Source organism: Helianthus annuus, chromosome 1 (assembly GCF_002127325.2).
Source record: "Helianthus annuus cultivar XRQ/B chromosome 1, HanXRQr2.0-SUNRISE, whole genome shotgun sequence".
Classification (NCBI taxonomy): Eukaryota; Viridiplantae; Streptophyta; class Magnoliopsida; order Asterales; family Asteraceae; genus Helianthus; species Helianthus annuus.
Window position 1 is genome coordinate 25,011,402 of NC_035433.2, and position 24,828 is coordinate 25,036,229.

The 24,828-nt window shown below is 40.5% G+C and overlaps 1 protein-coding gene across 1 annotated transcript; it reads left to right on the forward strand.

The window, feature by feature from the left end:
* Positions 1–22,445: 22,445 nt before the first annotated feature.
* LOC110869611 (FK506-binding protein 5-like) lies at positions 22,446–24,506 on the forward strand. Its single transcript, XM_022118880.1, has 3 exons — positions 22,446–23,840; positions 23,931–24,077; positions 24,282–24,506. Exons 1-3 carry the CDS (start codon positions 22,446–22,448, stop codon positions 24,504–24,506), a joined length of 1,767 nt encoding a protein of 588 aa, XP_021974572.1.
* Positions 24,507–24,828: the final 322 nt, after the last annotated feature.

Genomic DNA, 24,828 nt, shown 5'->3' on the forward strand with positions numbered 1-24,828 from the left:
AGTATTTCAGACATCGGTTGTCGAAAATAAAGCAGAATCAAAAATCTTTTTGTATTTTTCTGAAAATATAAAGCAGTAAAGAAATATGTACAAACATATTTACAGACAATCTTTTTGTTTGAGTATGCGTCAGAGGATCATATCAGTTTATGACAAGTCACAAGTACCGTTGAGCTTAGTTACACATTAAGAATTAAACAATTCACTTAGATTGTCGATATACTGATCCACTTAAATTTTCACACAAATTTCAACTGATTCAGGATACGAATTAGATGTTTTAAGAACTTAAACTCTTTCATGTGTCCCACCTCTTGAATATACTCCCGTATCCAGAATCCCAATATTCAGTCTTACAGGTGAGTATACCACATATGATATCTGTCAGGGGTTAGATGCGAGGGCCGTGAGAGCTCAGGTCGATACTTCCGTATACGCAGAGAGATGACGGCTTCGACTTTTAGGTGTGTCCCCTTTAGAGGATCTTTTTGTTTCAACAGCACACGATTAGCATTTTGCAATGTTTCATCGTTTTTTTATGCTGAGGGCGATGCTATGTTTCAAGCAATGCAGAAAGTATTTGTCACACCCCCAAAATCCACACGCGGAGTATCACCGCTTGGGAGCGTGACTGACCAGGATCAAGCCACCAATCATATTGAACATGTAATTAATATTAAGTAAGATAAATGTAAACCATCCATTCAATACGATAGGTGTTCAAAACATAACCATAGTTTCAAAGTGTAGCGGAAGCATAGTAAATAAACCAACAATAGTTAATAGTTTTAAATGTCATAATAGTTCAACGTAGAAACCCCGATCCTTGCCCACAACGACCCGCTTCTCCAGTGCATGCTCCAAGTACCTAACGATCTGCAAGGCATGTAACAGAATGATCAACAAACTAGTTGAGCGAGTTCACAGTAAGTAAGTGCGTAACAGTAAGTAACGGGTGGCTCTACTGGGCCAATAGTAAGTTATACAGGTGGGGGCTTCCCATGTTATGTGACCACTAGACTATTCGTATCAACTACTCGTATCATCCCTGTTCTTCATCCGAGAACAGTAGCGCGTATGGGGTGTACGTAGGTTTTACGTACGTATCCTTCATAACCGAGGATAGGAGACGCGGGGGTGTACGTGGGTTTCACGTACGTATCCTTTGTACCGAGGATAGAAGTAATGCGTACACGTAGGTTTTACGTGCGTGCCTGACATCCGAGGCAGTGTTTGGCATATGACCACGTAGGTGTTATCCTAACCTACGGAACCATCCTGACATCCGAGGATCATGGTAGGTGATAGTCTAGGAAAGCATTTGTACGTTCTAAGTCAATTGAAACCTTTAACCCATTCCCACAACCCGGGAATCCCATGCCTTAGTAGGAGTGTGAACTCACCTTGGTTTGCTCGGTAGATAAAGCACTTGTCCTAAGTTGGTCGACCACACCCTATTATGGCTACCACTCGTTAGGACGGTAAACAGGTAATCACGTATAAGCTACACGCATCTAACACGTATCCGTCAAGTAGTGTACATGTATTAAATCATGTAATCACGTATACAAGTAGGTCACGTATGTTGAACATGTATTTCAATCAAGTGGAATTTCCCAAATAATGTTAATCATATGAGCATGGGTTCTTATAAACTGGTTAGCTCAGCAATTAAGTGTGCGTCTGACTTTAGAGCGTGCCGTCAATTAAACAAAAGTGTGCGAGAAGTGGTGGTGGGGCCCGACTACTAAATGTGCGATCCTAATTGTACGGTAATATTTCATAAATCGTTTCACCTTTTTGAACTGAGCCATATATAACAAAGTAGGCTTTTATATCCAAATCAACACATGACACTATTATATTTTTCAAATATTCAATCAGTGCATTACTAGTTTGCACCCTAGGCACACACATGTGTACCCACCATGAACATATATCTTTCCACAGTAAACATCATCCTAAAATTTATCATCATTATCATTTCAGTATTTAACCAAAGTCAACGTCATCTATCATCATTGTCTCATCATTCAACAATCATTCAGAGATTTGTTTCATGTTAAGAATTCTTACATGCCTTACCCGGTTGTATACTATGCATATTAAGTTGTACATTTCATGGAGGCCTAGCGTTCTATTAACCTTCACTAATGGAAACAGTATACTAGCATTTTATTATCACCTCACTAATAATCCCTAGTTCATTTAACACCAAACGATCAATGCATAGAAACATCTGCAAAATTTTACATATTCCAAGAACCATGGAGATATCAAGACAAACTGGTGGTGAACATATTCACTAGCCGAGACATTCAAAACATTAAATCAAACAAAACACTAAATCAAACAAATGCTCGGATATGCACCTGCTGACTGTCGAAGACCATCCCCACAATCATCATTGTCGTGTACATGGAACCACAGAACCACTGCCGCCGTTGTCGTTGCCGCCGACGGCGGTGATGCCGTTGTCGTCGGCCGTCCACTCTCATCTTCAGCCACTGCCAATGTCCAAACGAGACCCCCCATCATCTCGAACCGTCGCCACCGCGTAGCTCCGATGTCGTCCCAGTAGTTGCTGCTGATCTGTGTTGCGCGCCGCTACCATCGAGTGGTGGTTGGCCGTTTCATCTTCATCAGGAAGTGGGGAATGCGTGCTTGTCGGTAGAACGGAATCGTCGAAGGACCGGGTTACCGGCAGCCGGCCGGTGCGGCCACTGATCAGACAAAGAGAAGAAGAGGGAGATCGAGAGTGGGTGTTGTGTTGGAGTAACAAGAATCGGGGGCTGCTACTGCCATTCCACGTCTAGGGTTTGCATATGCTTATGATATGATGTTACGTGCCCTCATGTGCAATAAGCTAGAATCCATAACCGGCCCCCATATAATGATCCACTTGGGCTCTACCAAGCCCAACATGAATTCGGTGCAAAAGGGTGTTCGGGTTAGGCTTTCGGGTGAGCGTGTGTACATGGATTCGCACTAGCCGGCCCAATCCAATGTGTACAAAATTACTCGGCCCAAACGTAAACTCGTGCATGCTAAGCATACTTGTAATGCAGGCGGCCCAAGTATAATCGGCCAAACACATGGAACACTAATCTGTTTTTTTTTTTTTTATATATATATTTAACAAGTTTATAGTGATTATAATAGCACAAAGCGCCCCTAAGTATTGTCTATTACATGTTACATGTACAAAATACACAATTTACATTTTCATCACCACAATCAAGTATTTGACAATCCATTCATAAACCTTATCAAATCCAAAACGTATACAGTTTCATAGCTGTTCAATTGTGCAAGCAAACAATTAAACAATTAATAAACGTGCAATAAATGCGTAATAGAAATCTTGGAAATTCGAGTTGTCACATTATCCCCAACTTAAAAGAAATTTCATCCCGAAATTTGGTACGCACTCACTGAGGAAGCTAGGTAAGCTGTAGTGTTCACTGGTTTTCCTGGGGTGTCACATCATCCCCCCGTTGATTTGGAATTTCGTCCCGAAATTCCGCAGTAGTAGCTTCAGTCTCAGTAGTGGTTGCACGGTTTTCGAATAACTAGGGGTACTTTTCTGTCATCTGGTCTTCGCGTTCCCAGGTGTACTCTGGGCCACGTTTGGAGTTCCAACGAACTCGAACAAGAGGGATTCTCTTGTGTTTGAGGACCTTAACATCCCGGTCCGTGATTTCAACTGATTCCTCGACGAACTGCAACCGCTCGTCGATAGTGAGTTCCTTAAAAGGAACTATGAGGGTTTCCTACGCTTATCCGCGTATGCTTTCTGACTGCCGCGTGCTGCCGCCATGCGTTGTCGTATTTGTGCAATCTTTTCTGTGGCGTCCACTACAATCTCTGGACCCGTAATCTTACTATCCCCCACCTCTGCCCAACAGAGAGGTGACCGGCATTTACGTCCGTACAATGCCTCGAATGGAGCGGCTTGTATGCTGGTGCGGTAACTGTTATTGTATGAAAACTCCACTAAAGGGAGGTGCTTTGCCCCGCCGTTGCCGAAATCGATAACACACGCTCGAAGCATGTCTTCTAGAGTTTGAATCGTGCGCTCAGACTGCCCATCCGTCTGAGGGTGATATGCTGTGCTCATGTGTAAACGAGAGCCAAACGCTTTGTGCATCGCTTGCCATAGCTCTGACGTGAATCGTGCATCCCGATCCGAAATGATGGAGGTGGGCACCCCGTGCCTCGAAACAACTTCTTTGAGATAAATGTCTGCGAGAGTGGAGAACTTATCCGTTTCCTTTATAGCTAGGAAGTGCGCAGATTTGGTGAGTCGATCCACGATTACCCATATTGTATCATTCCCACGCTGGGATCTAGGTAAGGCCGTTACAAAATCCATGGAAATTTCTTCCCATTTCCACTGTGGTATCTTGGGTTGTTACAGTAGACCTGCGGGTTTCTGATATTCAACCTTGACTCTCGCACAGGTCACGCACTTGCCAACATAGGTGGCGATGTGGGCTTTCATACTTGGCCACCAGTATGTTGTTTTGATATCGTGGTACATTTTATCCGCCCCTGGATGTATCGAGTAGCGAGACTTGTGCGCTTCGTCCATCACAAGCTCTCGTAGACCGCCATAAAGTGGGACCCAAATACGCCCCGTTATATAGTAGGCGCCGTCTTCCTTTTGTTCCATGCGTTGCCTTGAGCCGCGCAAGGCTTCAGCCATGACGTTTTCGGGTTTCAATGCTTCTATCTGAGCAGCTCGTATCTGTGCAGGAAGACTGGACTGAATAGTAAGCTGTAGCGCTCGCACGCGCTTAGGTAGAGTGTCTTTCCGACTGAGGGCATCAGCCACAACATTGGCCTTGCCTGGATGATACTTGATGGCGCATTCGTAGTCGTTTAGAAGTTCAACCCATCTCCGTTGACGCATATTCAAATCCTTTTGCTTAAGAATATGCTCGAGACTCCTGTGATCGGTGTAAATCGTGCACCTGGTACCGTACAGGTAGTGTCGCCATATCTTAAGCGCGAAAACAACAGCTCCCAGCTCTAAATCGTGCGTCGTGTAGTTCCGTTCATGAACCTTGAGTTGCCGCGAAGCGTAGGCAATAACTTTATCCCGTTGCATCAATACGCAACCAAGACCCTGTATCGATGCGTCACGATAACCACGAAGTCATCCGTGCCCTCTGGCAATGAGAGAATAGGTGCGCTGCAAAGCCTATCCTTTAAGTACTGAAAAGCGGTCTCTTGCGTATTACCCCATCTGTAAACGACACCTTTCTGTGTTAGCATAGTAAGTGGTTGCGCGATCTTTGAGAAGTCTTTAATAAATCGCCTGTAGTAACCCGCCAAACCCAAGAATTGGCGTATTTCTGTCGGTGTACGTGGTGCTGGCCAGTTTCTGATCGAATCAACCTTGGATGGATCGACATGAATCCCATCCTTGTTCACCACATGGCCTAAGAAGTGGACTTCACGAAGCCAGAAGTCGCATTTTGAAAACTTTGCGTACAGTTGCTCCTTTCGAAGAAGTTCCAAGATAAGACGTAAGTGCTGCTCGTGCTCCTCCTGACTCTTGGAGTAAATCAGGATGTCGTCGATGAAAACAATGACGAACTTGTCGAGATAGGGTTTGCACACCCTGTTCATAAGATCCATGAAGACTGCAGGCGCGTTCGTAAGCCCGAATGGCATGACAAGAAACTCGTAATGACCGTAGCGAGTTCTGAAAGCGGTTTTGGAGACGTCCTCATCCCGGACTCTCAGCTGATGATACCCTGACCTTAAATCAATCTTTGAATAGTAACACGACCCTTGCAACTGGTCGAATAGGTCATCTATGCGCGGAAGAGGATAACGGTTCTTCACCGTCACCTTATTGAGTTCGCGGTAGTCGATGCACATCCTGAACGTACCGTCTTTCTTCTTCACAAATAACACTGGAGCTCCCCAAGGCGAAGAGCTTGGACGAATAAAGCCCTTTTCCAAGAGCTCTTGTAGCTGCTTCGACAGTTCTTCCAGTTCGGTTGGAGCTAAACGATACGGTGCGCGGGCTATTGGTGCTGCTCCAGGAGCTAACTCAATCTGAAACTCGACTTGACGATGAGGAGGTAAACCAGGTAAATCTTCAGGAAACACTTGAGGAAAATCACGCACAACTGGTATATCCTCCAGCTTCTTTTCCTTTGCTGATGCGTCAGTGACGAGTGCCAGAATGGCAGTATGTCCCTTTCGTAAACATTTCTGCGCCTTTAAGAAAGAGATGATGCCAACCACAGCACCACTCTTGTCACCTTGTACTTCGAGAGGTTCTTGACTGGAGCGAGGAATACGAATAACTTTTTCTTTGCATAAGATCTCCGCGTGATGTTGGGATAACCAATCCATACCGATGACGACGTCGAAACTACCCAAAACTATGGGTATGAGATCAATCGAGAAAGTCTGACCCGCTAGAACAATACTACAACCCTTGACTACCTGTGCGGCTTCTACACTTTTACCATTGGCTAGTTCTACGACGTGTTTGGTGTCTAGGGGTGTTGGTGTACGTTTTAATAATTTACTCATTTTCAATGACATATAGCTTGTATCAGCACCCGAATCAAATAAGACAGTAACATAAATATCGTCGAGAAGAAACTTACCCATAACCACATTGGGATCATTCACTGCGTCACCCCGACCTAGCACAAAAGCACGACCCCGAGCTTCGTTGCCATTGTTGTTGTTGTTTCCCCCGTTATTGTTGTTATTGTTTCCGTTGCCCTGATTGTTGTTGTTGTTCTGGTTCCTGTTTAGCTGAGGGCAGTGTCTCTTGATGTGACCTTCAGCACCACAATTATAGCACCCCTTGTTGCCCTGTTGCTGATTCTGCTGTGCCGGTGGCTGCTGCTGATCCTGATTCGCAGGACGAGGGCTTCTACAGTCTTTGGCCTCGTGACCCATCTTGAGGCATCTTTGACAACGGCCCTTGTTACACTGGCCGTTGTGGTGCCTGTTGCAGTTGTTACACTTTGGAAGGTTTCCTCGGTATCCACCCTGCCTGTGGCTACTTGACGACTGCTGGTTAGGGCTTTGATAGTTGCCAGTCTTTCGCTGCTGATTCTGGGACTGAACCGAAATTGATGCTTTGCTTGAATCCCCCTCCCATTTCCTCTTGTTGTCACTGAGGGTAACGGGAGTAGCTGAAGGAGTGACTGTAGCAGTAGCGCTGACGCGCTTAGGCAGTTTATTCTGATCCACTGCCTGATCGGTGATGCGATGAGCGAGACGCTGGATTTCCTGGATGTTGTTGAGGTTAGCCGAGGTAACGTGGCTCTGTATTTCTGGTGCCAAACCTTTGAGATACAACTCAATACGCTTGTATGGAGGGTCCACCATAGTTGGACATAACACAGCCAACTCATTCGATCTCTTGGTGTAAGCTTCGATTTCCGAACCAACCATTTTCAAGTTATACAACTCGTCCTCCAACTTGTGAATGTCTTCTCTAGTGCAGTATTCCCTCTTGATCAGTTCTTTGAAATCATTCCAGGGTGTGGCGTTAGCAGCTGCCAACCCTAAGATCTGCACTTGTGCGTTCCACCAAGTGAGCGCAATCCCTTCAAGTGTGCCAGTGGCGAACTTCACCCTGCGAGCCTCAGGGCATTCACACATTTCGAAAACCGACTCGAGCTTTTCAAACCAGTGGAGGAGTCCAACTGCTCCCTCCGTGCCACTGAACGAGCTAGGACGACAATCCATGAAATTCTTGAAGGTGCACCCAGGTTGTTGCTGAGCGGGTTGACCTGCTTGGGCGGCTGCAACTGCCGCAGCAACGAGAGCCTCTAGCTGGGCTTGAGTCATGTTAATTCGTGCGGCCATTGATCTTGACATCAAAGGCAACATAAGTGAGAAAGGTTCGCGAATAGTGCGATGACAGAAGAGTGTAAGCACATAAGTATTCTCATGCAATGACAAGTTGTGAGCAAGGTAATGTAAGCATACTACGAGCAAAGTTCTATGCAGATTCTAGCATGTAGGCAATAAACATAAACCTTAGTACCTAGGAAGTTGAGTCTTGCACGTGGAGCGAAGCGTCGTTGTGGATCGTTGAGAGCACTGTTCTGGTTATAGTCTGGTTTTAATAAAAACGTTTTTCCATATTAAAACCAAGTTCTCTATAACCAATGGCTCTGATACCAATCTGTCACACCCCCAAAATCCACACGCGGAGTATCACCGCTTGGGAGCGTGACTGACCAGGATCAAGCCACCAATCATATTGAACATGTAATTAATATTAAGTAAGATAAATGTAAACCATCCATTCAATACGATAGGTGTTCAAAACATAACCATAGTTTCAAAGTGTAGCGGAAGCATAGTAAATAAACCAACAATAGTTAATAGTTTTAAATGTCATAATAGTTCAACGTAGAAACCCCGATCCTTGCCCACAACGACCCGCTTCTCCAGTGCATGCTCCAAGTACCTAACGATCTGCAAGGCATGTAACAGAATGATCAACAAACTAGTTGAGCGAGTTCACAGTAAGTAAGTGCGTAACAGTAAGTAACGGGTGGCTCTACTGGGCCAATAGTAAGTTATACAGGTGGGGGCTTCCCATGTTATGTGACCACTAGACTATTCGTATCAACTACTCGTATCATCCCTGTTCTTCATCCGAGAACAGTAGCGCGTATGGGGTGTACGTAGGTTTTACGTACGTATCCTTCATAACCGAGGATAGGAGACGCGGGGGTGTACGTGGGTTTCACGTACGTATCCTTTGTACCGAGGATAGAAGTAATGCGTACACGTAGGTTTTACGTGCGTGCCTGACATCCGAGGCAGTGTTTGGCATATGACCACGTAGGTGTTATCCTAACCTACGGAACCATCCTGACATCCGAGGATCATGGTAGGTGATAGTCTAGGAAAGCATTTGTACGTTCTAAGTCAATTGAAACCTTTAACCCATTCCCACAACCCGGGAATCCCATGCCTTAGTAGGAGTGTGAACTCACCTTGGTTTGCTCGGTAGATAAAGCACTTGTCCTAAGTTGGTCGACCACACCCTATTATGGCTACCACTCGTTAGGACGGTAAACAGGTAATCACGTATAAGCTACACGCATCTAACACGTATCCGTCAAGTAGTGTACATGTATTAAATCAAGTAATCACGTCTACAAGTAGGTCACGTATGTTGAACATGTATTTCAATCAAGTGGAATTTCCCAAATAATGTTAATCATATGAGCATGGGTTCTTATAAACTGGTTAGCTCAGCAATTAAGTGTGCGTCTGACTTTAGAGCGTGCCGTCAATTAAACAAAAGTGTGCGAGAAGTGGTGGTGGGGCCCGACTACTAAATGTGCGATCCTAATTGTACGGTAATATTTCATAAATCGTTTCACCTTTTTGAACTGAGCCATATATAACAAAGTAGGCTTTTATATCCAAATCAACACATGACACTATTATATTTTTCAAATATTCAATCAGTGCATTACTAGTTTGCACCCTAGGCACACACATGTGTACCCACCATGAACATATATCTTTCCACAGTAAACATCATCCTAAAATTTATCATCATTATCATTTCAGTATTTAACCAAAGTCAACGTCATCTATCATCATTGTCTCATCATTCAACAATCATTCAGAGATTTGTTTCATGTTAAGAATTCTTACATGCCTTACCCGGTTGTATACTATGCATATTAAGTTGTACATTTCATGGAGGCCTAGCGTTCTATTAACCTTCACTAATGGAAACAGTATACTAGCATTTTATTATCACCTCACTAATAATCCCTAGTTCATTTAACACCAAACGATCAATGCATAGAAACATCTGCAAAATTTTACATATTCCAAGAACCATGGAGATATCAAGACAAACTGGTGGTGAACATATTCACTAGCCGAGACATTCAAAACATTAAATCAAACAAAACACTAAATCAAACAAATGCTCGGATATGCACCTGCTGACTGTCGAAGACCATCCCCACAATCATCATTGTCGTGTACATGGAACCACAGAACCACTGCCGCCGTTGTCGTTGCCGCCGACGGCGGTGATGCCGTTGTCGTCGGCCGTCCACTCTCATCTTCAGCCACTGCCAATGTCCAAACGAGACCCCCCATCATCTCGAACCGTCGCCACCGCGTAGCTCCGATGTCGTCCCAGTAGTTGCTGCTGATCTGTGTTGCGCGCCGCTACCATCGAGTGGTGGTTGGCCGTTTCATCTTCATCAGGAAGTGGGGAATGCGTGCTTGTCGGTAGAACGGAATCGTCGAAGGACCGGGTTACCGGCAGCCGGCCGGTGCGGCCACTGATCAGACAAAGAGAAGAAGAGGGAGATCGAGAGTGGGTGTTGTGTTGGAGTAACAAGAATCGGGGGCTGCTACTGCCATTCCACGTCTAGGGTTTGCATATGCTTATGATATGATGTTACGTGCCCTCATGTGCAATAAGCTAGAATCCATAACCGGCCCCCATATAATGATCCACTTGGGCTCTACCAAGCCCAACATGAATTCGGTGCAAAAGGGTGTTCGGGTTAGGCTTTCGGGTGAGCGTGTGTACATGGATTCGCACTAGCCGGCCCAATCCAATGTGTACAAAATTACTCGGCCCAAACGTAAACTCGTGCATGCTAAGCATACTTGTAATGCAGGCGGCCCAAGTATAATCGGCCAAACACATGGAACACTAATCTGTTTTTTTTTTTTTATATATATATTTAACAAGTTTATAGTGATTATAATAGCACAAAGCGCCCCTAAGTATTGTCTATTACATGTTACATGTACAAAATACACAATTTACATTTTCATCACCACAATCAAGTATTTGACAATCCATTCATAAACCTTATCAAATCCAAAACGTATACAGTTTCATAGCTGTTCAATTGTGCAAGCAAACAATTAAACAATTAATAAACGTGCAATAAATGCGTAATAGAAATCTTGGAAATTCGAGTTGTCACAGTATTATTCGGGGACTAGGTCAGAACTTCCATTCAGCAGAAGTCCCGGAATAATACCCCAGATATCACTGAGTATAAAGACCTAGTATCTCAGAAAGAGGGACCTTTCAAACGAGATTTCAGGGGTTACCTATATATCCAAGCAGTGTTCCCCACGAAATAAGCAAAATTCAAACTTGCTTAGGTTTATATCCCGAAAAAGTTTACTAAATGTATAAAAACCTATCGGCATATCATCAGTGAGACTGTTTAACGCTATTTAATCATTACATTTCTTTAGCATACTGTAAATGTCTACTGATGTACTATCATTTCCTCTTTTTACACAAAAACTCAATTTTCGAATTTTATCATGTTTTTGGCTTTTTCAAATTTTCTAATGTTTTTGTATTTTCTGACAATTTTTCTCCCCATAAAATGCAAAACCATTAAAAGAAAATTTGACAACACGATACTGATAGCTTTGTCTCGCCATCCATGTCCTGCTTCTCGTGTACCGAATTAAAAAAAACTACTATTTAGCACAGTTAGCAGAAAAACTAACATAAAGTACCCCCATGATTTACAACACATTGATTTTTACAGTTTGAAAACCGTTTTTCAATCTGGTGAAAGTAATCATGTTTGTTCAGCCGTGAGGGTTTCGGCGTATTCAATCAACATAAATTTTTGTAATTTTCTATTTTTATCAAAAATTAAAAAATTAAAAACAAACATATTTTTGTTTTTTTTTTAATTTTTAACAAACTAAAAACATATTTTTGGTTTTTAATTTTTATAATTTTTAGGGTTTTAAAATGATGTTTATTTATGTACAGAAAAACACATAAACTCCCTGTTCAACCAAACCAGGGTCTAGTTTAGCAGCAACCTCCTCCTCTTGTTGTGCCAGGCTGCTCCAACCTCCAATCTCACAATCTTTGTTTTTGTTGAGCACCTGCACATTCAACTAACTCAATTACTTGAACAATTTAGCCCAGGTCTGTTGGACCTTAGGCATTTCAACACAATCATTTTCATTCAATGCTGGAAATTCTTTGTCATCTTTCACAAGGATTTTATCGTTTTTAACTTCAACTTTCTCATCTGTTGCCGAAGTCACATGTTTTTTAACACTCCATGTTTGACCTTTTGGTGTACCTCTTTTATAAAAATGTTTCTCTTTTTGATCACTTTGATTTTGAACAACAACTTTTGGTTTCCAAAACTGTTGGGGTTTTGTCATATCAACTGTTGTTTTCCAACTTTGTGTTGTTCTGAATCTGGGTGTGTGAGAATTCCAGGTTTGTCTTGAATCGAACCTGTTCTGGTTTGATTTCCAATTTTGATTCGAAGCAAACTTGTTTGTGTTGTACCTCCAAGTTTGTTTTGAATCAAATCTGGTTGACCTTTGTCTCACATTCTCAGATTTTTGTTTCTCAGTATCAATCTTCTTTTTGTCAACATCCACAGATTTTAGATTTGGATACTTGCGTGCAAGATGTCCTTTTTGATCACATTTGAAACATGTTCTCATGGACACATCTTTGACCTGTGGTTGTTGCTTTTTTTTGTGCCTCAAACTCTTCATTAGACTTTCGTCTAATTTTAAGTTCTTTCTCTTTTGCTAAACTGTCTCCTTGAACAAAACTCATTTTTGCCTGATAATTGGCATTTCATTTTTGTTTTGATTCTGTTTCTTCCTATAACCCAACCCAGCCTTCATGTTTTTCTTCTTGAAACCAGGTTTGTTATACGAACCTTTACGACTCTTACCAACAAACTTTGAAATCTCAGACTTCTTAATCTCAACCATTTCGAAAACTTTGTCAACCTTTTCTGAAATCACATTCTGAATCGGGAATACAACATCTAAGAACAATCTGTCCGATCCAATCATGGTATAAACCAATCCCTTTGAATCATCATCCAAATTTTTCTCGGATTTTGTGTTCTTCATATATCCATCATGAAGATTTCCGTCATCTTTATCCTGTGATTCAGATTTACCTGTATCAACCGACTATTCTTTCAACACACTTTCAACGACTTTACCTACCACCTCTGAATCATGAGAATCATCAGATTTGGAGTAGGTTATGTCAATGTTGTCTGGCAATTGGTCTAACATGTTGAAAGCTTTTTCGACCTTTTCCTCATCATAAAATGCAAACTTTTCCGGTGGTGGAACTTGATGAAATTCTGAGCCAATGCCTTTCGTGTTTTGCTCAGACACACCATCTCCCGGTTTATATTGAAAATTCGTTCAAGCACATATGACGACACGTGATAACTTTTTAACTTGTTGTTATCCTGTTCTAAATCAGCAATCTGTCGCTTTAGCTTAGCAACATCCTCAATATAGGAGTTAACAACATCTTGTTTTATTGAATACATTCGTTTAAGTTCTTAAGTTGTTTCAGAAAGGTAATTCATTCTAGATTGAGCATATTGCATTTCGTCTTTCACTTTCTCATATGACTCTTTTGTAATGTGATATGCCAATTTCATTGAGTCATATTCCTTTTTCATTTCTTGACAAGCAATTTGTTTTTGTTCACATTCATTTTACATTTTCAAAACATTTTCTTTTAAAACTTCATTTTCTTTTTCTATCTTTTTACATTTTTCAGAAAGTTTTTCATCATTTTCTTTAAAAACTTTTTCCTTTTCTAGCATTTCTTGGCATTTTTCTTTGAAAATGTTTTCAATTTTAGTGAATTCAAGATCTCTAGTTCTGAATTGCTCATCTTTTTCAGTACAAGCTCTGCACGATTCCATGCATTTCTTGCACTGATCAATCAGTTTCAAGTTTTTAGAATCAGAATTTACCTCAGTGATTGGCACCTCGGTGTTTTCAGCAGCTTCTGTCTGCTTCATCTCAACATCATCTTGCTTCTTTTCAACACTGACTTCATCACCAGCATCACCAGCTACCAAATTCTCATTCTTTTCTTCATCTTCTTCTTTCCTCACCTCTTCTTCAATCTGCTGTTCTTCAGTAACAGCTTTCTTAACCTCTTCATTCACCTTAACTTCTTCGATTTTGATTTCCTTCACAACTTCAACTTCAACAGCTTCTGTGTTAATCTCTTCAGTGTGACACCTAGGTCACTGCGACCTTCAAACAAATACCAAGCCAATGAAATATTGTATTTCATACTTGGAATCTGTATAAATATGTGTATCTTTTGCACATATCAATTCTTGTTCGATTTCAAGCTCTAAATCTCTTTCTGGAAGGTTAAACGCGCACTGATACGTAAATATAACCAGTTTAATGCAACGAACACTCTGGAATAGTGAAATAGTCTTAACATACCTTAACTAAGCTATACATAACTTAGAAATAAGTTTTGAAGGCTTTGGTAGGGCAAAACCAAGTTTAATCGCTTACAGGGACTAGATTCGACAAACTGCGAAAGTATGCCAATTTGAACTATAACAGACATTCCGGAACATGGCCATAAGTTAAACATACCATAAATATCCTTTACATAGCTTAGAAATAGGCTTTAAGGGGTTCGGTGTGCTAAAATAAACTTTTGGGTCATTCAGGGACTAAAAGTGTCAAAAAGTGCATAAGTTTGCTCTTTCGCGCATAACTTACGTTCTGAATACATCCGGACATCCAAAAAAATTATGTAAGCACTAAAATATTTTATTTTAGTGTTTGGCATAAGAAAAATCCATTCGTCACGTCATTTGGATCGTTTTTTCGCGCTTATGCGCATTTCCGTCGTAATTAAGCGAACATCGCGATCGTACGACCAAACGAACCAACATCCGGCATATTTTTGAGCATGTTTCATGTCCACAATGTTTAGGCATCATTTTAGGGCCTTAAAGTTGACTTAATGAGCCTTAAACATGTCGGAAATGGCCTTAATACACAACGGGGACTGAAATAGAAACTTTGGAAACTGTTGCTGAACAGAAAGACCTTAGCGTGACACCTAGCCCTCTTGGAATTAAACGAGGCCCCTTCAGATGCAGAAACTCGTTTTTTTTGCTGTTAATAGCCTTTCAACACTCCAAAGGCCAATGCCTCTTGCAAATCTCTGGGGTTAGGGGCATATTATGATACCACAACATTGCGACACTTGTATGGATGAGATTCAAGCACGTAAATCGATAAACGATCCTAACGGTCATGCATATCCTATAAATACCCCCCCTTTCTTGCAAAAACCCACAAAATCTGATCTAAAAGCTCTAAGTTGAAGCCATTGCTTCATACCTGAGCTACTTGGATCAAGATTAGCTTTCGGGGACCCTTTGTAAGTGTTCTTTCGTTCTTTTCATTCGTTTTAGCGTTAAAGTCAAACTTTGTTTGACTTTCTGCATTGACCAGTTTATGGTCAATGCGAAGTTCGTTTGAACTTCATAACGTGAGCGTGATCACGATGGTTATAGTCCCTAGTGACTATACCTACTGATTACCACGTTATCTAGGCTCAGTGACGAGTCGTAGTTTCGGACAAAATGCGCATTCTTGAGTATTTTGTAACCAAACTACTCATAGGTATCAAAACCGTTTGTTTTGATACCAAACCTGTTTTCTAAACTTAGTTAAGCCTGTTCTAACATGCTTAGCTCGTCACTTTTAGTTTAGTGCTTATATTGGGTCGTAAGGTAAGCGATCTAAACAATCGCTTATACGACCCGTTTGGTCGATCATTAGGATCCGACCAGACACATTAGGTGACCATAGTTATATAGGGAATAACCTTCCGAGGTTATACCTTATGGTCACATCGTTTAAGTAGTTGTATGATAGGTAGTTTATATGCCTTAGGTAAATTACCAAAATGCCCTTTTTACGCCAAAATTCATCTTAAGCATATGTAACATAACTTTTGACATCTAAACTGATTTGGTAACAATATTAGACATGTTAAGGCATATTTTACTTATCATAGGACTAGTTAGGCATTCCGAACGCGTTTTACGCGAACGACACGTTAAAGTAGCATAAGCTACCTAAACAGGTCGTAATGGGTCGTAAGCACTTAGGTTAGGTTTCATTTTAGTATGTGGGCTTTGTTAAACCATATTACATGAGTTCCTATACTCGTTTGGTTTACGAACCCTCATTCTATCCAATCCTCCGATTTAGGTCCGGTATATTAACATAGTTACCTATATTAGGTGCCGTTTGATATCCGTGATCTCTAGCACTGTTTGGTTGTTACTCAAGGACTACTAAGCAATCTCAAGTGAGTACATAGACCCCTCTTTTACTGTTTTCCAAACTGTTTTGGGGTGAAACACATGTGCCTACTTGTTACCTTCATGCTTTCATGTTTTCACATCATATACTTGCTATGTTCATTAGTACATTTATAGTACATGATTTACATTACATCGTTTTGCTATGTATGTTGACTGATAGCATACTTAGTACATTGTTTTACATTACATTTCATGCTATGTATGTCCATTGTGTGCATACTTAGTACATTTTTTTACATTACATGCTATGTATGTCCATTGTGTGCATACTTAGTACATTGTTTTACATTGCATTTCTGTTGCATATGCTCATCCAGCATATGAACACATTATATTACATTTTGAACCGCTGTAACCATTTAACCATGTGAACCTTCGTAACCGTTTGATTATATGAACTGATTTTAACTATTGAACCGTGTGAACCTTTTGTATCTGTTGGCAAGATTTACATTTGACAATAGACATTGGACTATACATAAACATTTCTACAATTGTTAAACATTACGTCTTAATGGTTTGGTTTGAGTAAGTATTTAAGTAACGAGGCGTGTGTAATATGATACAAGCATGGTGGATACGCCGCTGGTACTTCCTATATATAAGTGTTTGTATGGTATTACAGATCGTAGCGTTATTTGAATCATTTCGATTTGAGACATGTAACATTTTATACAAATAACATACTTTTCACAAGACATTGTTTAAAAACAGCTTATCTTATACAAACTCATTTTACTTGGTTATTCATTTAACCTTACATTTATTTATACATATCATCTGATCTTATCGTTTTTCAAATGATTTACAAGACAAAGCAAAGTACAAGGTTCATGACTAAACATTTTCTCAAACATAAGTCATGAATTCTATTTCACAAAACCTATGTATCTCACAGGCATTTTTATGCTGACGTACCTATTTTCACATGTGTTTCAGGATATGATGCATAGGACTTATCAAGATACACTTAGGCGGACTTGGGCCTTAGTGACAATAAAAGATGCAAGACTAGTTATTTATGTTATATTTCTTTGATTGTCAAGACATTGTAACTCTTTTAATCAATAAAACAATATTTAAATTTCCATGCGTTATGAAACAATGATTCTGTTACAACACTCCCCGACGTTTCCGCCACGTTTTGTTGTTTTACGTGGTCGGGGTGTGACATTCAGCAACCTTCTTCAGATTGTTCACCATCTCTTCAACACTCTTTTTCATTCTCTCTTCATCCCTTTTTCTTAGACATGATGTCATGGCATATCTGATCTCCTTTTCATGCCTTTTAGCATAGGTGTCATCTTTCATCACATTACTATAGTATTCAGCTCTCAAAGGAATGATGAGAAGAACTTCATCAAAGATTATGTCTTTCTTTGGAACAACTGGTTCACCTTCTTTGTTGTAGTAACACTCTCTCTTCTTATCCCATCTTCTGTTGCTGACAGCACTTTCATACTCTTCCTGCATGTCATCCATTCTGTTGTAAACAACGTTTCTTTCTCTGTAAGTCTTCTCACTTAAAATCTCTTCTCGAGTTTTCTCTTTGACCTTTTCTTCACGGATTTCAGCAGTGTCTTTATCTTTGTTTTCATCTTGAATCTCAGCAACAAAAACAAACTTTCTTTCCTCTCTCATAGCTCTCCCATGAGCTGTTTTTCGAACATTCTCCAAACGATCTTCTTCTGGACAAATTTCAGACCAATCAAAACCTTCATCATCGTGAATTACAGCATAAGCTCTTGATTTTTCTCTTGGTTTATCTTCAATCAACTTTGGCTCTTCTCTGCTTCGGTGGTAGATCGCTTTTCGATAATAGTCATCGTTGAAAGGACGTTCATTTCCTTCAGCAACTTCAGAGTTTCTGCATTCTCTTTTGAAATGACCCTTTTGCTTGCATCTGAAGCATGTCACTTTGGATTTGTCGAATCGAAGCTTCGTTGACGCTCCTCCAAGAGATTGTTTCCCAGTAATTTCCATATACCTCTGCGCTCTTCGGATGCAACTAGCTAAACACCAACGGATGTCTATGAGCTCCATCTCTTCCGGATCAATCTGGTCGTAGTCTTCTTTGGTCAATTCGGAGTTTCCAATTTTGCCAGCTACAAGACCTTCATATGATTCCAGAACAGATGCAAGAAACTCATTTGCTACTTAGCTGCATTAATGCTCATTGCAGGAGAATTCTTCAGTTTGAGAGCAATGTTGCACAATATCTCCTCTGCATCTTCAGAACTAGCTTTTGAAGCCGATGAATGATAACCCGGATCATAACTTGATGAGTTGTTCTCGGGTTCTTTTGTTCTCTCACCACTGAATGCTGTCTTGGGTGAACTCACACCTTTCTCTGAAGGTAAACTTCCTTTGTAGTACAGTCCAACATTTTGTTGATGTGAAGAACTGCTCATCTTGTTCTGTTTCTGCAATCCAAGCTCATGAGTTTCAATCTTTTCAAACAATTTATCAAGAGAAATTGTTTCGTACAAAGCATCATTTTTCAGAATAAAAACAAACGTTTGCCACTGATCAGCTCGTGGTAACGCTTCAATCACTTTGTCTATAAGTTCCTCTCTTGTTTTCACTATCTCAAATCTCTCAAGTTCAATTTTAAGATGACAAAATCTCTCAATCATTTGTCTCACTGTCTCTCCTTTTAGGCTATCAAACAGATCAAATTCTTTTTTAAGCAATGCAATTTTGTTCTTTCTAATCTGTTTACCCCCCTCAGCTTTAACTCGTAAAGCTTCCCAGACTGATTTTGACGACCCATCATGATTAAGTAGTGCAAAAATGTCATTTCTAATTGCTGTCTGTATCAAAGCAATCATTCTCTGTTCAGCTGCGTATTCTGCTTTGTCATCTTTTGGTAGCTTCTTGAATAGAAGTTCTTCGCCTTTATCATTTTTTGGTTGTTCGTAACCAAACTCTAAACAGAACCAGCTTTCATGCGCATACGCTTTCGCCCAGTTAATAAACCGTTCTTTCCACCATGTATAATCCTCAATGCTTTCCAGAGTTGGTGGCTTTGAGTGCGTTCCATAAAAGTTATCATGCTTGATGTTCTCATTGATCGCCTTCGTGATGGTCTTTGGTGTGACATTTGTAATCTCGGACGATTCGGATGTGAATGCGTTTAAAAACGTGTTGTAGATTCAGCCATGATGTAGATTGCAAATAACCTGAACAGACAATCAAACAAACACAATCAGTATAGACAATATCAAATAAACTGAAACAGACCGACACTCGGTGAACGTGAAATGATCTCGACATGAAATTTCACTTTTGGAGAGAAATTAGAAAATTTGAGCAAAATCACTTTTGGAGAGGAATCAGAATTTTGCAATTTGGAGCGAAATCAGTCTTTGCTACTTGGAGCGAAATCAAACTTTGCTACTTAGAGCGAAATCAGACTTTGACATGTTGGAGCGAAATCAGGATTTTGTTTTGGAACGGAATTAGAACTTGATGTTTAGGAGCGAAATCAGGTTAATTCTCGAGCAGAATCAGATGTCAATCCTTTGGAGCGAAATCAGATGATTGCCAATTCAAGCGGAAGCAAATCTGAATTTCGAGCGTAATCTAGTTTTGGAGCGGAATCAAGTACTAATTTCGGGCGGAATTAAAACATGTTCGTTCGAGCGAAATCAGGTTTCTGTCCAATTTTTGTCATTTTTAGTCCGTATTTTGGTCTCAAACTTTCAAGGCTTTGTTATTACACTATTATACACGTTCGGTGAAATTTTCATTCCATTTTGACCGTAGGAACTTGTCCAGATTGAAAAAGAAGGTGTAGAAGACAGAATAAAGATGATATCAAGCTAAACTCTTCTTCCTGTGCTCTGATACCACTTGTAGGATCGTTGTTTGACCCGAATGAGTCGATCAGAAGAGCTTTATATCTGTATCAAAGGCGGAATCAGTGAAACGGACGTGGAAACAGCTTGATACTATAATATCTGTCACATATATTGATTATAACACTGTTTACAACCTTAACAGATTTTGGTAGCACTTCGTTACAAATCCAGAAGTCGTTACCAAATGAGTTTGAACAGTGCACTATTTATAGGATGGTGATTCTGCTCCAAATGACCAAGGGACACTTTCGGGCGGAATCAGATTTCGGGCGGAATCAGATGTTTCTGATTTCGCTCGAACTGACATTCTGCACTTTAGATCGGAATCAGCACTTTAACTTCTAAACTATGGTTCTCGAACCTCGTGCACTGGAAATCCTATCCCATCCTATTCTATTACATGATACAAGACGAAGTCAATAGACGTGATGCACTAACAGTGTTGATTTCGCTTCTAAATATCTTAGGTGATTTCGCTTGTAATGCTTTGTCATTACTTGTGATTTCGCTTGAAGGTACTTAGTGCTGAAATTTTCCTAAGTGTTGACTAATTGTGTTTTCATGTTTTGTAGGGTTCGAGTGTGATTTTTGATCCACTTCACAACAGCTGTTGTGATTTTGATGTGCAAAAGAATTCAGAGTTGGCTAAATTTAGCAGTATTCTGGAGTTCATGGGTCGAATACCAATTCAAAAGGCTTTGACTGATCAACGTCCATTGTACAAGTCACATATTAAACGATTCTGGAAGCATTCAAAGTATGAAGAAGCAAATAAAGCAATTCATTCAATTGTGAAGGTGCATAATGAAAAGAAGGAAATTGTTGTTACTGAAGCGCTTGTTCGTGAGGTTATAAATTTTCCGGACGATGCAGATTCGCCAACAAAATTTCCAGAACGAATGGTCAAGGGTTGTATGCTCAGGATGGGATATGTGGGTGCTCTAAACGTTGGAAATTATTTAAAGTCAAAGTTCCAGAAACCTTACAAGTTTATTATTCATTCTGTACTGATGGCTCTTAGTCATACCAAAGGAGGATACGGTACAATGCGTGATTACCAGATGAACATGGTCACTGCATTAGTTCTGAACAAGAAATATAACTTCTCGCATATTGTTTTTCACTACATGATCGAGAATATCACAACAAAGAGCAAGACTTGGATGTATCCAAGATTTGTACAGATGCTGATTGATCATGCATATCCAGAGATTGAACGTGATTTGAAGAATGATTTGTTAGTTCAGTCACACATGAGCAACTATTCTCTAAAGCAGCTTGCGAGATATCACCCAAACCATCCTGAACCAAAGATATTTGCTGAATTCTTCGGATTTATAAAGGATGCGAATTATGTTGATCCTGATCCAGTCGATCATTAAAACTAGAGAAATGAAGAAGAGAAGAAGGAAGCAGCTTATGCTGAAGAGCTAAAAACTCTTGAGGAGTTCAAAACCACCCGAAATGACTGGTTTGTCAAAGAAACGAGGAGGAGAGGCAAGAAGGTTACCCCTAAATCACAGGAGGGTGAGAGGTCTTCGTCACAGCCAAAGAAAAAGCAAAAGAAAGTGGCAAAGACGTTATTGATCGATGAGCCTGAGGTAGAAGAGCCAGTTATAACTGCGGAAGAAGATCCGTATGCTGATATTGATCAAGTGATGTTAAATGTTGATGATTTAGTGTCTGAGCAAGCAGCTAATGTGGAAGCTGAGAAAGAGAAGGTTATTGATGACATCGAAGGTGATGATGTTAATAAGAGTACTACAAGCTCTTCGAGTTCTTCTGATGAAGAAATAGATGAGACTGAACGACTAAGAAGAATTCAAGAAGCTACTGAGAAAGAGAAACAATTAAAGAAGAGGAAGAGACAGGAGAAAGATGATGCTGCATACGTACCATCTCCTGAACACGTTTCTGAATCTCAATCACCATAGAGTGGTAAAAAGAAAGCAGGTGCAAGAAAAAGGATTGTATCCCCGAAAATTAAGAAAGTTACCACGAAGATTACAAATCCGAAGATTGTTCTGTAAAAGAAGTCGGCCAAAGAACCAAGTAAACCACAAACACCACCACCTGAACCTACCCCACATCAATCACCAATTCAATCACCACCACATCAATCACCTCCACGACAACCTTCACCACCAGAACAACCTACACCACCGAGACAACCTTCACCATTACATCTTTCAACACTACATTTTCACCACCACAACAACAAACCTTATTCACTTCCCAAGAAATATTTCAAACACCACCACTCACTCAAATTCAACTAACTCCTGGTTCTTCTGGCCACAAAGGTCTTCACATTCCTCCGGATAATCTTGAAGATATTGGAGATTTTAGCTTTGCAAACGATGAACAAGTAAAGAAGTTGGAAAAGAAGATGGATGATGTGTTGAATGAAAACAAAATAATTGTAGCTGAAAACAAGAAAGTTGCTGAACGTGAAAAGATTCTCGAAATGCGCGTGAAGAAATTAGAGTCTGACAACAAGGCATTGTTAAAGAAGATTGATACAGATCAGACTAAGATTGATTTCCTGAAAGTGCGAGTGGCTGAGTTGGAAGAAGAAAAGGCTCGCAGAGATGAGCAGAACAAGTATTTCGAGATGAAAAACAAAGAGCTTGAGGCTGCGAAAGAATTGAAAGAGCACGAGTTCTACATGTTGAACAAAGTTGTTGAGAATATGCTTGGAACGTCGATTGAACAGAGGTTCAAAGAGATTCAAGTTGAAGAGTTTAGAGCAAAACGCCAAGCTGAGATTGACGAACAGATGAAAGATAAGGGTAAGGGTGCTAAAAGCAGTGTTGCAGCTGTTGAGAGATCAATTGTTCCTTCTATAGTCATTGAGAATCCAGTTCCTATATCTTCTGTATCAGCAATTTTTGAAGAACCTGTAACTCTAGAAGATCTTGCTGCTAATGAGGATGAGGAAGATAATGAGGAGGATGACGATGAAGAGAGTGATGAAGAAGAGGGTGATGACCAGGAAGATGACAATGATGAGAAAGTCTTTTCAGCTAGCAGTCATGGTTCTGATAATGACGACGATGATGCTCATGGTGGTATGGGAATTAAAGTAACTGAAGCTTCCAATAAAAGAACAGTTGATGATTTTCTGAATGATTCTGTGAATGAAGAGTCAGGGGGAGCTGAAGGAAAGGGGGAGTCTGGTGATAATCAGAATGTAAAACATGTTGAAAAGTTAATTATGAGATTAGAGACTGATATTGAGGAAGGTGAACACCGACATACGTATTCATTAGAGGAGATTAAAGAAATGACACGTATGGTGGATCCTGACTTCAAATTTGATTTTGAGGAAGAATTAAATGCATTCGACATCGACCACCAACCAGAATACGAGTATAAGTATGTAGAGGATGCTGATATATACGACAGGGTTGAGGTTGAAGATTGCACAGATGATGAAAGTGTAAGTGAAGATACTTCTCAGTATCTTACGCTGATGGAGTTCTTTACTGAAGAGAATCGAGACGAATTGAGAAGAAAAGTCACTGAGATCTTAAAAGACAAAAATTTCGATGGCACTCCGAAGGATATGCAAAAAGAAGAACGGCAGAAGTGGTTTAAAGACAGTCACGAGAGAAAATTCAAAAGGCCGTTGAAGTTCTATCAGAGAGATCGAAGCATTTCACTTGGTTTCCTGCCTCATGTTAATGCATATGCGATCAGAAGGGAGTTTGGAGTGCAGTACTTTGAACGTCTATATGATATAATGTCACTACCATGGTGGGATGTTGAGGAGCTGTCGAAAGTAAGAACTTTAGGGTATCCAGTACGCAAGAATGATGTCGCAGTGTGGGGATACATAAAGTTTGAATCGTTGAAAGATTTTTGACACTAGAAGCCGCATTACTCAAAGAGAGTGCAGAGGGTAGATCCGGTAAAAGGGGTTGAAGAAACTATCCTTAATGTTAAAAAGCCAAAGACGATGAAAAATGTACCAGTGCCAAAGATGGAGCAGGATTTCTACAAAGGCTTCTTGGGCTGGGTATACAGTTGCATCTCGACAGAGGCTATTATCACTTATCGAGCTGGAAGTGAAATAAGAGTGATACATGTTTATGACCCGATGGGGTTAGTCAATTGCTCGGCCAAGGATATTGAATGTCTATTCATTAACAAGATCCATTTTCAATATGAGAATCGTGAACAAGCGATGCAGTTCTAACAAGTTGTATCTATCTGTTTTCAGAAAGGCATTAATTCTGAAAATAAATGGAATTCAAAATGGTGGGCGCTTGAAGAAAAGGAAAGAAAGAAAGCTGAGCGTGAACGCAAGAGGCTGGAAGCAAACAGAGGTAAATGGATGAAACAACAGGCCGAAGAGGACAAGAGAAAGAAGAAAGAGAATGACAGAGTGAGGAATTTACTTAGGAGGAAGCCTGAGTCAAGGGAGGAAACGTTCAAGTCACTCTGAAGACCCGAAGACAAGACTGAAGACTGCGGCTGTATCCAAGGGGGAGTTTGTTGATGCACGAATGTCTAAAGCCTGCGTCTTAGTCTTAGTCAAGCTTGTATAAGGTCTAGGGGTAAGAAATGCTAATTATGTATAGTATAGGGGGCTGTTTGTAAGTTTTAAGTTTTAATGTCCTGATTCCGCTCCTAATGACATTATGTCATTTGGAGCAAAATCATTTGTTTCTGATTTCGCCCGAAATGACACAATGTCATTAGGAGCGAAATCAGACCCCTATATATAGTTGTGATGTTTTCTCATTTTAAAAACTGAATGTCGACCG